This window comes from Apiospora aurea (genome assembly GCF_038362705.1).
Source record: "Apiospora aurea strain CBS 24483 chromosome Unknown utg000008l_segment0_segment0, whole genome shotgun sequence".
NCBI classification, from domain to species: Eukaryota; Fungi; Ascomycota; class Sordariomycetes; order Amphisphaeriales; family Apiosporaceae; genus Apiospora; species Apiospora aurea.
This window is the reverse complement of record NW_027117395.1, coordinates 3081491-3095198: the sequence shown is the minus strand read 5'-3', so window position 1 is coordinate 3095198 and position 13708 is coordinate 3081491. Positions and strand designations below refer to the sequence as shown.

The window sequence follows — 13708 nt, the reverse complement described above, 5'->3', positions numbered from 1 at the left end:
AGCAGTGACAGTCGTAGAGCAGTCCGGCACGCTTGGGCTTTCTAGATACGGTATTGAAAACCAGGTATCTTCCAATCCGTCATGTCGTCAAAGTCGTCGGCGAAGCCTGCTCCGGCTTCGTCGCCCGCCTCGTGCCGGTAGGCGTCCGAGTCGACGGCGCCGCGGTAGAGCGAGTACTCGATGGCGTCGATGACCTCGGCCATCTCGCTGTCCTGCTTGGCGCGGTTGCGGCGGCGCAGGTAGGCCCGCAGGCCCAGGGCGAAGCAGACGATCAGGCCGTGGCAGACGAGGATGGTGTGGACGGCGGTGTGGTACGAGGCTTCCTTCGCTGCTCTTCGTTCGTCTTCGCTGGAGGATGGGGAGGGGAACATGTCGTCGTAGGGGTCGTCGATGAAGAGGCGGGGGCCGAGGAGGTTGCCGAGGCAGTAGGCGATTAGGGCCAGGGCTTGCGTCGTGGTCTTTTTGGTCAGGCCGCGGATGTTGACTTGGATTAGGGAGAGCAGCAAAGGCAGCACGGCGGGCGCAGTGCAGAGGAGCATCGAGGCGAGGATCTGGTGCGTCGGGGTCGGGGGCCAGGGGTCGTCGTCCAGCAGACTGCTGCCGCCGCTGCCGTTGTTGGTGCTGTCGGAGGAGGGGTAGTGCAGTTGCTTGGCGATGCAGGCGCTGCCGATGACGGGCGGGAGCACGGCGAGGGCGATCAGGGTGCAGGTCAGGGACCAGAAGCGGCTGGCGAGCCAGCCGGTGCCGATGGTGGCGGCGATGGTTAGGAGCATGTAGGTGATTTGCAGGGACATGGGCATGATGGTCGGCGCGGACGAGCCGTCGTCGCTGGGCCCGGAGTCGGAACTAGGGCCAGGGCCTAGAAGGACTAGATCTGCGAGTCCCCGCGTACTGGCCAGGGGCACCTGGCACAGCAGACACATCGCAGCGATGAGCCAAGTCTGCGGATCGCGGAGGCAGTCGCGGGCCTGGCGCCACTTCCAGTCCGGCACGGGCCGCGGGCGCACGTGGCTGCTGCGGGCCCAGAGCTGCTTGCTGATGCTCTCGGAGGCCGCGACGCGGTCGAGGTCCCACTGGCGCTCGGCGGCGGACCCGGGGAACGCGGAGTTCGAAGAGTCGGACGAGGAGGAGATGGGGTCCAGCAGGCGGAAGAGGATCACGAAGCCCCATGCGAACGTCGCGGCGCCCAGGAGCACGAAGATCCAGCGCCAGGGGTTCCAGGAGGGCAGCATGCCGACGAAGAAACTGAAGCCGAAATCGCCGCCCATGAAATCGCTGCTGCCGCTGTTAAGATCTCCTGTTGTAGAGGCAGCAGAGCTGCTCCCGTTCTCAACATCCCCGCCGATGCCGTGCAGAAAGACCAAGGAATGGCTCAGCGCCGTCGTCACGACGCCGCCGGCCGCGCTGCCAGCGAACCAGATACCCGTGCGCAGCGGCACCTCGTCGCGCGCGTACCACGTCGACGTGACGAGCATGAGGGCCGGGATGACGGTCGCCTCGGCCGCGCCCAGCAGGAACCGCGCCGCCGCGAGGCCGGCGTAGTTGGTCGTGAGCGCCGTAGCGGCGACGGCGGCGCCCCAGGCCAATGTGTCGAGGCCGAGGTAGCGCGCGACGCCGAAGCGGATGCCCTCGTCTTCGTCCTTGGCGTCCTCGGCGTCACCGTTTCTGTTGTTGCCGTTTCCATCGCCGCCGGCACCGTTCCCTTTGTTCTTGTTGGGCGAGGCGGAGTCCCACGAGTAGACGGAGGCGAACGAGGACGAGTCGGACGAGGTGGAGATGATGGAGGACGAGTCGGATGACGCCGAGGAGAGGAAGAAGAGCGATAGGGACTCCGAAGATCCCGCCGAGTACATGGATGTGTAAAAGGACGAAGTATTGGACGTGGATCGGCCCCTCTTCCCTTTCGTCGCGGCCGGGCCACCCGTGCTCAGCGTGGAGAGGAAGAAGCAGGTCGGGTACGCCCACAAGAGGTAGCCGAGGAAGAGCCACGCGGAAAGGGCGCGGTAGTCGTCGCCCTGCAGATGGGCGTCCTGGGACAGGCCTCCGAGGAAGACGGCGCTGGCCAGGGTGGCCGCGTCGGCCGAGGCGAGCATCTGGGTCAGGAATAGCAGCGGCATCAGGCGGCGGTCGATCTTGCGGATGACGGCCTCTTCGTCGACGGCGATAGGAGGGTGACGGGCACGCCGCGGCTGGTCGGGTAGCATTAAAGGGCGCAGAGGAGCCACCAAAAAGTCATGATGATGGTGGTGATGGTGATGATGGTAGCCGCCGATGCTGTGGCGCCGGGAAGAGGTATAGGCTTGGGGCTCGCCGTCGAAGTGGAAGTATTTCTGGTCTGGTGCCGGCATCGTGAAGTAGCCTTCTGTCGCCCCTTGCGGTTGGGTGATGGTGGCATTTGTGCTGGACGGCGCACGGGTCAAGAGGGGCTCGATGACGCCGCCGTCTTCCTCGTCGGTGGTGGGATGGAGGACCATGCTGAGGTTGCTTGCTGGGTTTTCGGCGTCTCTGAACGGCTGCTCACCGGGGTCAACGGGGAAGATAAGTTAATATCACGATCTGAAGTGTGACAATAGCAGAAGTCAAGTCGAAATTCCCGTGTCCCTTCTTGCTCTGCCTCTCTTGTGAAGAAATCCGATCAGCAAAAATGAGTGTCTCTCCTATACACTTTCTACTTTACACGCAGAGGTTCGGGGGTAAACAGGTTCTTGCGCAAACAATGAGGCCAAGCGTCGTCGTCGTCGTCGTCGTCGGGAAAATGCCAATGTCGCTTTGTCTTGTACGCATGTCAGTCAAGTGCTGCATCGAAAAAGTCTAAAAGGGCAGAAGCGAATTCTTGGATCTATAACGGCTAAAGGCGCCCTCCAGACAGCTCCCTGCCAATCCAGCCAACAATCCCCCGCCGTCCGAAGTCGTCTCAATTAGCTTCCTAGAGATCAGACCGCGGGCAGTTCAAGTTTGCGACACTTGGCTGGCCTTGCTCGGATCTCCTACGCCGCTTGGCGAAAAGCTATTCCAGTCAGGCGCCCCGTAGGCCTGAGATGCGAGCGTCCAAAAGGCAATGTGGGCCGTCTGAAGGGACCCCGAGCAACCGGCAGCCACATTCTCTCGCTGACTATTCCAATGACTGGTCTGATTTCAGATCGGTACGCTGGGGCACGGATGACGTCGCGTCCGACTGAAGATGTCTCGGGGCTCCTGGATGGGTCAAACTAGGCATATTGGACGAATACGACGACGTAGTCGACACCGCGACAGTCAGCTCGAGCGACACGGACCAAAGGCTGGGCGAGGGGCATTGCCATTAATAGTCCTATACATTCCCCATTGCATATCATGCCGTCTTGGGGAGTATCATCTAGAATGGTGGTGCCAAGATGCAGTCCCGTAACCCACGTCCCCTTTGCTCTAGCTTCCCCCCCGCATTATGAATAGATAACCAGGCTAACCGCCACGAAGGCGAAGAGGATCAGGGCGCCCGGCAGGCCCCCTTAGTTGCGGCCGTCCCGGTGAAGACCCGCTTTCTTACGAGCTTATCTCCCAACAAGGCCAGACCCTGCTCGAATTCCTCAGGCGTCTCGGCTCCCCAATTAGCTCCATAGTAACCCGGGGCCGCCTGGGTGCCGGTGAAGGCCAAGAACATGAGGTCGCTGGCGTCAAGCCGCTGCTGTGTCTCGACGGCATCTTCGCCGTAGCACATCTTGGCCATGGCAACCGAGAGCTGTCCGACAAGGGGTTGGGGCACAGTATCGTTGTTGGTGTCGGCCCACAAGCCATAGAACTGTGGAAAGGGGTGAAAGAGGTTAATTGAGATAAGAAACGTACGCCTGCCAGCGAAAAGGCTTAGTTCCTCATGGGTTGGGGCTTTCCTTACCATCTTTTCATTGCAGACTACAGCCACGAGACTCAAGGGCTCAACCACCTCATCCTGGGGGGTCAAATTCCACGAAGTCGCTACTACTTCTTTGGCCTGTCCGGAAGTCTCCCAACGCGACGTAAGGGTGAAAATAAGTGTTGAAGTCTTTGACAGGAATCCCGCTGCCCTTCAATAGATATTGGAATGCTGTGCTCTTGGCTGGCTCATGGTAGAGGCGGTCGCAGAGCCCTGTGTCTTCTGGCCCGCCCCGTGTGCCGTTGCAGTCAATCGTCAATTTGGAAGATTGGTTTTCTGTTGAAGCTGCCGTTGAGCTGGCAGCATACATGAAACTGCCTGTGGAATTGACATAGTCGCCACAATAGTACCAAGCTAGAATGTTGATGTCAGCCCTGTGTTCACGAACGACTCGAGTTTACATTGTTGATACTCTTAGGGCCATCCAAAGAGGTACGGAGGCCCGAGGCCAGCGTCTCGTCGCATTGTCTTCCCTCTCTCAATCGATCTTGGAATTGCTTCACTCTGAAGGGAATTTCTCTGGTGACACATAACGACACGAGAGCGGCAGTGATGACTGTGGAGTGCAAGAGTCGCATGATATCAAATAGATAGGTGACGAGTGTTCGGACGTATGGTCAAGAAATTCTGCCCGACTCGAAGAGCATGTTGGGTGGGAAGTGGCGGGGAGTCGGGGGCCATGTTGATATGCCTCGAGGCTTGGCCTTGAGAACATTTCGGCTCGGCTAACCCTAACAAACTGGGGTCAGCTGTGATGTCTCAAACCTTGTTGGACTCTGATAGCTGTTTTGGCATGCCAAGAACCCTCCACTCCGCCCATGGACTTTCTCGATGCCATGAACTGTAATTCGGATAGGCTTGATTCTGAGGCCCACTCGTTATTGTTCATGTTCTCGCAGCTTTACCATAACTGCATTCTGCGTCTCCTCTGAGCTGTAGATGCTCATACGGGCCGAAACAAGACGCAAACCTCAGGGAATATGTTTGGACGAGGCTTCAATTGATTGAAATACCACTAGGACGCCCTGTTTCCTGCGCTTATCCTCTCGGGGGTATATTCCTTACGCCGCTCTCCTTTTTTATCTCTGTATCCCGGTAGTGGGTGAGTTTGCATCTCGCTTGACATATAAACGAACGTTCTGCCGATCATTGTATTCTTTAACGTGCTTTGTCCCAGTGAGTACGATGAACTGTTGACCAAACACATCCTACGTAGTCATTAGTGCACGTGGCTTGAGAAGAAGGTAGAAGCCTTCGCACCGTTCTGGCCTATCGGCCGTTAAGCCTCGGTTGTTTTAAGACAATGCTGATTTGCAAGCTTGGAGGCAAGTATGCACGAAATAAACGTATGGACGTATCAAGCACGCAGCCCATCGAAGCCGCTCATGGGTAGACGGCGAGGCGCGTTGGATATTTGGGCCAAACACTCCGACGGTATGGTTCCAGCCCCCATCAAGTGGTCCAAAACTGGGCAAGAACTTGATTGATGTTGAGATGCCGTTTGTGTTTGGATGCAGCCGCGGGGTCAGAAACGGAATGGATTGGTCGCTTCGATACTTTCCTGGCCTCTTCGAGCCTGGGGGCATGTTCGTTGCGCACATAGGTGTTACAAATCTCGTATCTCAATGTTGGGGATATGGCTCGGTATTTCACCTCATCCACGTCACCGAGGAACATGGTAACATATGGCTTGCTGGTTTTGCCAAACGCGGCGTCGATGGGTTGGTCGGGATCTTCGGGTTGATCTCGGATCCACAGGCATTGATACCTCCCGTCAAGCTTCCGAGAATTCCAGTCCGTGTATTTCCCGGCAACATTATAGACCTCGAGAACAGGAAACGCAAGGACATGCTCCAGAGACCGGAAAGTGGTGAAGTCGTTGCCCCAGATCCTCAGAGCCCGCAAGGACGGAAAGGGGTGACGCAGCAGAGACCATTCTCTGACTAGACGATCGTCCACGCGGGGAAACGTGCATGTCGTCGGATCCAGTTCTGGGGAGATGATAGAAAGGGTGCACAGGTTCTCCAAGCCAGCCAGAGCCAACATCTCGTTCTTTTCGAATGAGGCGCCGTGACTTATGGTGAGTCGCACAAGGAAGGTGGCTGCCGGTGATCTCAATGGGGTCAGGAAGAGGGCCAGAGGGGCCCTGGGTTCAGCAATGGGAACACGGTAGAAGCGGAACGCTTCCTCGAAGGGGTCGGTCTGCTTTTCCGGGTGCTTCTTGCCTGCCAAGGTGTCGAGAAAGGTCTTCCAGCCATGGAAGTTGAGAAGACGGCCTTCGTCATAAAAATGATCCCAGGTGCGCCAAATGAGCATTTCTGGGCATTCGCGCAACGCTTCTGGTGAGAGTAGGCTCAAGTTATCTCCAATGGCGGTCATTGCCATGTCCATCAAGGACCGAGGCCCTTTGGATTTCCTGCGCGGCCTACGTGCGCGTTTGATGGGTTTCTTGTCCCAGTCTTTATGCGAGATCTGAGGCCGAAACTGGTGCTCGAAGTAGACTAGGCCAGTATCGTGGTCCAGATGTCTCGTGGCCATGGCGAGCAGGAGCCGCCTTGCACTTGAACTGGGATCAGAGCGACCGCCCGAACAAGAGCGAAGAACACGGGATTATACTCAGACAAGAGAGCAACAAATATTAGATAGTCGTTTGGAAGGACAAAGATGTTACGATGGTTATAATACTTCAGGATGTGTTTTGTTGTTGATGGACGTGATAGTGTGGTCTGATCCCCCATCGAAGTTAACGGGTACGGCCTAATCCAACCTCAATTAAGCCAGCAGCGCAGAGCTCCCGTTTACGTACTGACTTTTGTGGGGTTTGGGGGTGCAACAGCGCCTCCTCAGGCACCTGAAATGGGCAGCTACAGGTTGCCTGCAGTGGGCGCGTTCCAACTCAAAAATCAACTGCAACATGAGCATATCACCATGACGCTCACCATCTCGTTCGGACGTGATTCTTATTGTTTTTACCCCCATCACGACTGCTTGCTGTCATCACTATCCTGCTAACACCCCAGTAGGGATGATCTGAACAATTTAGACGCGGTTGCGTGCTTGCTTGCGGCCTACGGAGTTGCAACACATTCTGCCTGCGCTGAACTCCCTGTTAAGATTGGCGCGCCTTCCCCATCCTCTTAACGCGACGGAAGACCCATCCGTCCCTCTGGGCGGCAGCTACTCACGCTGAGACGCTAAACGATTCTCGCCCAAATGCCATGGCGCCCCTTGAGATGTACGCAACAACGGATCACGGCTCACTGTGTGCATATGTTTGCGTATGTGTAGGATTAGCATGGCTTCGGTTCACGGATTCTACAGTAGCACGGTGCCGACACCGTAGAGCGCCGACTCCACCCGCCCACCCAACACACATCGCGCATAGCCAGCCGACACCCTGAACACGGCAAAGGGTACATCATGAGGAATGACCAACACTGCGACTCGCTGGCGCTGCATTCACGTGGCCACGTTCTCGACGCGAAGCAAGCAGGGGAGAAACACAACCCAACATGCAGTTCCGCACAGCAACAAAGCAGCGTGGACAAGCCAGCCCACATGGCTGTTAATTGCTTCTTGTGCGAAAGGTGGCATCGGTCGGCATGAACACCATTGCCTTCACTAGAAGGGAGACCGTTTACTACCGTTATAGATCTCTAGCAGCATCCAAAACTAATATTGGGCTCCAGGATGGTTGTCTTCCTCAAGAATTTTCCATCAGGGCTTTTACTGGAGGTATTCGCTTACCTGTCTAGCGCAGACTTCCTGGCTTTGCGTCTTGTATGCATTGCTCTTCCGATATTTTGCCCGGCAGCATTTCAGGAAACGGCAGTACAGTACGCCTACCAAAGTTTATTCCTTTGAAATTCGCATCATACACCGAGAGTCTAGTAACTGACTGTCCCTGTCTACAGTGCGCAACTATTTCAGCCTGCTAACCCTCGTTGACATGCCAACATCAAGGCTGGCTCGATATCTCGAACATGTCATTATTGGCTCTGAGGAGGTTTGGTCGTGTACCGCCAGGCCAAATCCTTTGCGATCCTTGGAGCAGTCTATCTTCGTGGGTACTGGATTGGACCGCGACATGCTGACCACCGCTTTCGACAAAATCCGACCTGACGTGGTTACCGTGCGGGACTTCTATTCCGGAAGTGGTGTTCAATACAGTTTTAATACTTCTTCAAATGGGACGAGGTATGTGTCGACGAGGTTCAACCGACAGACAGGTATACACCAATCACCGGGGCAGCGGCGTACGGAGCAGCACATCCAAGGCGATAGCACTTTACAGTCTCAGTGCCTGAACGTAGTGCTCTATGCTCTGGGGAGGTCAAATGCACGGCCGGAGAGACTCGAGATTGTCAACCTTGCTGCGAAAGCCCTCATGCTTCCTTCATACCTCGAACCTCTTGTATCACCCGTCATATCGAACCTCACGACAATGTTCATTGATATCAAACTGGACCTGGAGATCGCAGAGAACCGGCGTGTTCACAGCAATTACCCGACCCAAACGGAACGCCTTAGCCGCTTCCTCCGGCATGCCGCAAGTCTAAGCGATCTTCAGATCAACTTGACACGCATGTTTCATCACGAAGGCATTCCAGTACCATGGTAAAACCCCCTTCAATGGCTTATACTCACAGCAGCGTGGCAAAATCTGCAGTCGTTTGAGCTGGGGCGGGCAGATGTCGGCCATGGTGCTCTGCTTGCACTTATGAAGCACCCGCCGCAACAGCTCAAGCGCATGGCTCTCCAGTGCATCATCCTGCGTGATCACGAGTCTGGCTCAGGATCGACACTGGGCAAGAAGCACAGAAACCTCTGGGCGATTGCCTTGGCTCGCCTGGCGCAGTGGGAGGGTGTCGGTTTGCTAAAGCGTCTTCAAATGCACAACCCCAAGCGAGACATTTCACACCGGTTTTTCACATCATCTTCAGCGTACGTGGCAAACAGAGTTCGTGTCTGGACCTACCTACAATAACCACAACATCAAAATATGGCTCAAGAACTTAGCAACAGAGACCGAACTGTGCGCATCTTCGAGCCAAGGGTCTTTGTTGTCATTCTCGCCTTCCATAGGTGTGTTTTCCCTCCCTTTCCCCAACCATACGATAGGTGTTTCGATAAATAACTGTACATACTCGTAGATCAAGTATATACAGATATGCAAACCTTCAAGGACACGTTACGTGAAGATTTTGTTCGATATTCTGTATGTGGCAACCGATATCCCCTGAGTTCTCAATGAAATTTCGCCTCCTTCATTCTAGCGCTGCAGACAACACCCAAGAACAAGATATTGAAAAGCATGCCGAGCGACATCATCTCGCGGGCTTCCGCTCGGTCGACTGGAGTCCTTAAATTGGCCATTTTACTGGGAAGCATCGCCCAGTAAAGCGACGTGGAAAGTCTGTTGACGGAGCGGACGAATAGTACCCTCCCTACCCGATCAAGGATTTGCCCACTCCCATTTCGGACCACCTCAATTTCTAAAATAACATCCACTGAGGTCAATGGGTACGACTACCTACAGCACCTGCAGACCTAACCAGGCTATCTTGCCCTTTGTAGTTTCCAAACAGGCTCCCGCGAATATGAACATGATGCGTGGAGCCTCCTCGTTCTCCTCTACCCAAGGTATGACAGCTACCATGGCGCCTGACCAAAGTGAAGTCTTATCCATGCAGCTTCTCGTCCAGCAGGAGACGACCCGATGCACAGTTTCTTTGGGCAGGGGAACTAAGGCGTGAGTGGGTGGTTAGGCTGCCTCTATCTTGGCTTGTCCCATCACTTCAAGTGGTCGTTCTCCTATCCTTACTCAACAACTCTCACCACATAGTTTCTTTGGGGGCACGATAACTACTATTCGAAGCTCTACCTAAGTGATTAGCCTCCCTTGCTATCGGTATCTGAACCTTGATTTCTTTCAACCCTCCATTATCCTGAATCGGATTCCTGTTTCTTCTCTAGTCTCTATCTAGAATACCGCCCTCGGCCACAGACTCGTCCCATCAACAATGGCCAGCCAGACACACACGAACATTCAAGACATCAAACTGTATACCATAGGCTGGACCGCACCGCTGTATTTCGAACTAGCGGCAGCTCTCGTCATGCGCACCGAAGCGCATGGCATGCCAGACAACTTCACGAAACGCCCGAACGACCAGAATCAATACGAATGGGGCAAGATCGGAAAGCATTATGTCGTGTTTGCCTCGCTCCCGACGATCGGCATAGGTGCGGCGGCAGCAGCGGCAAAGGACATGGTAGCGTCCCTGCCTCACTTGCGCTGCGTGCTCTTGGTCGGGATCGGCGGCGGCGTTCCCAGCAAGAACGTGCGGCTGGGTGATGTCGTGGTCAGCACTCCGGACAAGACAAGCGGCGGGGTGGAGCAGTACGATCTAGGAGCCAGACAGAGTGGTGGCGAGTTCGTACGACAAGGTCATCTAAATCAGCCACCAGGTTTCATAGTCAGTGCAGTTCGCACCCTTCGAGCCCTCCATGAGTCCCAAAACCCAGATGTACCCCAGATAATCAATGGTGTCTTGGAAAGGGTGAAGAGAATGGCATTGGCCTATTCGCATCCAGGGCTTGAGAAGGATCCGCTGTTTGTCCCCAGCACGAAACACGTCGAGTCGGAGGGAGAAGTTCATCGCGCTGAGCTGTCCCCAGCCGATCCAAACATACATTACGGTGTCATAGCGTCCGGCAATAGCGTCATCAAAGACGCTATCGCGAGGGATAAGATAGTTGCGGATATAGGGGGAGACTGTCTGTGCTTCGAGATGGAAGCTGCTGGACTGATGAACAACATGCCATGCCTTGTCATTAGAGGCATATGCGACTACGCCGACTCGCACAAGAGCGATGAGTGGCATAAGTATGCTGCACTCACTGCCGCAGCGTACGCCAAAGAGCTGCTCGGGAAGGTAGATCCGGTAGCAGTGGAGATGCCCAACGACATGCAGAAACTTTTGGGCGATAGTAAGGTGCTCCTTAGGCTTTACCAATAGAAGAGAGGCTGATGCTATTATCATAGTCCAGAGCGGTGTTGGTACCCTCACAAGTAGGAGCGAGCAAGGTCATTGATTACCCCACTGGCTGGCTCTAAATGTATTCATTTGACTTAACAAGACTATTCCAGACTATTTCGACCGAATCCTCCAGTGGCTATCCAAAAACGACCAAAATTCAGAGCACAGTGGCCACATAGGTAGGTGCCTCAATGGTACCTGTCAGTGGTTCTTCGACTCCCCAGAGTTCAGTGACTGGGTAAGCGGCGTTAACAAGACTCTATTTTGCCCCGGCATACCAGGGGCTGGCAAAACTATAGTTGCAGCAGCTACAATACGTCACCTTCAGCGTCAAGGTAGCAGGGTCGCCTTCTACTACTGTAGCTGTACCAAACAAGATACAGAGCTACCCAAATCGTTCATCAGGGCTATCACACGACAAGTGGTGCAGTCTCTGGATGATATTCCCAACGAGCTCAGAAGCTTGTACGAGGAACAACTCAATAAGAAGCCTCCAGAAGAGGCGACCATTGGTGAATTCCGCGAAGTGCTTGCCAAGGTGATACCGGATGCTGAACCTTTGTACATTGTGGTTGATGCTCTGGACGAGTGCGTCGAATCACACAGCCATGAGATTCTGGGGGAGTTGAAAGCCCTGCAGAGCGCACGAGATGTCAGGCTGCTGGCAACATCTCGGCCCCATGGGTACATCACTCCACACTTCAGCGAAGACTCGAGCCTGCGCATTTCAGCTCGAGCCCGTGACATGGAATGCTATCTGCAGCAACACCGTCCTTGTGCTCAGATTCTCGAGGAAAAGCCGGGTATATGGGAAGCAGTCAGTGCCGACATCATTGAAAGGGCTGCAGGCATGTAAGCATTCATGACTTGAGCATCATCAACCACTGTATTTAAACCACTATACTAAACATTCATGAATTGGTCAGGTTCCTACTGGTTCACTTGTATGCCGAATCGCTGCAAGACGCCGAATCCGAATACGATTTCAAGAAATTTCGGGAGGGCTTGATGACAACTGCAGATCCCGACTTACTGGCTCGAGCGTACGAGAGTTCTCTAAGAAGGGTCGAGCGACTACCCAAACGACAGTGCGACCGGGCCCAAATGGCCATCGTATGGGTTGCCTATGCCCAGGGGTCATTGACAAGTGCTGCGTTCCGACATGGCGTTGCCGTAGCCGTCGACGCCGACGCCGACGTTGGGGCTCATTACGAAGACCGGCTTGTTCCTGTCGAGAGACTGATTGATCATTGTGCTGGATTGGTGACCTGGAACCGCGACACTGACCATGTCGAACTCGTTCATCTTACAACTCGAGATTTCTTTCGGGACTGTAAGCGTCCTTGGGTTGAAACCGTTCGCAAGGCAGCAACTACGGCCTTGTTGAGATACGTATGGAGACTCTGTCCAGAGGATCCAGACCAGCACTGCAACCCACAGCTGCTTTCGTACTGCATCAAGCATTGGGCGGCCCACGTTTCCCGAGACCAGGTGTATCACCAAAGTGACGCGCTTATGATCTTACGAGATGCCAATCTTGTAGCAGAGGTTGCCGAACGTACTGACAGATCTACTATGAACCGTATATCAAACAGCGTTATGGGTTATCGTTACCGCCGTCCGAAAGAACCACCCCGGCTGCATATGTTTGTGCATACTTCGGGTTAGATAAGCTCTTCCCGTACCTCCTCGAAAGCGAGCATATGTTGCCCACAAAGACTGATCACTACGCACACTACCCAACCATTCTTTTCATTGCATCCTCACGTGGGCATGTCGATACGATGGAGGTCTTGATCGGGTATGGACAATCCAAATTCCCGCCCAAACGACTCAAAGAAGCCCTTGGGTTCGCTCTTCACGGGGCATCATTTCATGGAGAGCTGTTGGCATTGGCAGTATTGCTCAAACATGGCGCTGATGTATCACGTGAAGCTCTTTCGGCGGCAGCCCAAGTCGAGTCGTGGCCAATCTTTAAATTACTTTGGGACAACTTTGCTGAGAATATTGATCTCGGCTTTGCGCTAGATACAGCAATTTACCACCGCAGTCGAGAGACGGTCAGGCTGCTGCTGGGCAGCGGTGCTGTTTCCAATCTCGACTCCGCGCTGAATGTGGCAATTGACACAGACAGCGAGAGGATGGTGAAGCTGCTTGTGGACAAAGGTGCCACAGTAACCACCCCGGCATTATCGAGGCCATACGAAACTGGAAACTTGGATATGGTCAGGCTTCTGATCAGCAATGGTGTCAAGCCAGGGTTGGGCGAGAGCGTCGCTCTCCACGCAGCAGCCCTCTATGGCCACATTGTTGGATAACGGCGCTGATATCGACAAGACATCAGGGGGTATAATAGAAGGCTTGTATGGGACCCCACTGTACCATGCACAGGTCGGATGGGTTTGCAATCTAGAGGCCATTCGTCTGCTCCGAACCAGAGGTTGATATGTATGTAGGCGACCAACTACTTTATTCCATGGCAGCCAAAAGCAGCAGTCCCCTTTACCGACGGCCGCCCGCCTACGGCCCGCAGCCATCTTGGCATACGGCAACTTAGGGGGCGGCTACCGGCGCGGCTCGAGTGTCGCCGGATCCCGACTAAAGATCTGTCATCCGAATTTGCCAAAGGGTTCTTATCCCTTTCTTCTAAAACACCAGACGCCTTGGCCCCTTGGCATCAAATTTGGCCGAGCGGGACACGAAAAGATTGAGTGTTCGCCCCGGACTCTTCTCTCCTTGGTCTGGCAGCGGCGGCTATCGGCAGGTTAACTTTTCG

At 54.7% G+C, this 13708-nt stretch overlaps 5 protein-coding genes across 5 annotated transcripts; 2 read left to right on the top strand and 3 right to left on the bottom strand.

The window, feature by feature from the left end:
• Nucleotides 1-41: 41 nt before the first annotated feature.
• On the bottom strand, nt 42-2474 carry PG986_012410 (uncharacterized protein; the record flags this gene model as incomplete). Its single annotated transcript, XM_066848632.1, has 2 exons — nt 42-1297; nt 1661-2474. 2 exons carry the CDS (start codon nt 2472-2474, stop codon nt 42-44), a joined length of 2070 nt encoding a protein of 689 aa, XP_066695328.1.
• A 735-nt stretch (nt 2475-3209) lies between these two features.
• Nucleotides 3210-4570, bottom strand: PG986_012409 (uncharacterized protein; the record flags this gene model as incomplete). Its single annotated transcript, XM_066848631.1, has 6 exons — nt 3210-3281; nt 3527-3778; nt 3872-4035; nt 4198-4243; nt 4291-4445; nt 4501-4570. The coding sequence occupies 6 exons, from the start codon at nt 4568-4570 to the stop codon at nt 3210-3212; spliced, it is 759 nt and encodes a 252-aa protein (XP_066695327.1).
• Nucleotides 4571-5341: 771 nt separating this feature from the next.
• On the bottom strand, nt 5342-6427 carry PG986_012408 (uncharacterized protein; the record flags this gene model as incomplete). The annotated part of the gene is made up of 1 exon (XM_066848630.1): nt 5342-6427. The coding sequence occupies one exon, from the start codon at nt 6425-6427 to the stop codon at nt 5342-5344; it is 1086 nt and encodes a 361-aa protein (XP_066695326.1).
• A 1411-nt stretch (nt 6428-7838) lies between these two features.
• Nucleotides 7839-9256, top strand: PG986_012407 (uncharacterized protein; the record flags this gene model as incomplete). The annotated part of the gene is made up of 4 exons (XM_066848629.1): nt 7839-8498; nt 8559-8833; nt 8915-8974; nt 9166-9256. 4 exons carry the CDS (start codon nt 7839-7841, stop codon nt 9254-9256), a joined length of 1086 nt encoding a protein of 361 aa, XP_066695325.1.
• A 656-nt stretch (nt 9257-9912) lies between these two features.
• Nucleotides 9913-13250, top strand: PG986_012406 (uncharacterized protein; the record flags this gene model as incomplete). Its single annotated transcript, XM_066848628.1, has 6 exons — nt 9913-10882; nt 10938-10979; nt 11043-11111; nt 11310-11784; nt 11859-12514; nt 12601-13250. The coding sequence occupies 6 exons, from the start codon at nt 9913-9915 to the stop codon at nt 13248-13250; spliced, it is 2862 nt and encodes a 953-aa protein (XP_066695324.1).
• Nucleotides 13251-13708: the final 458 nt, after the last annotated feature.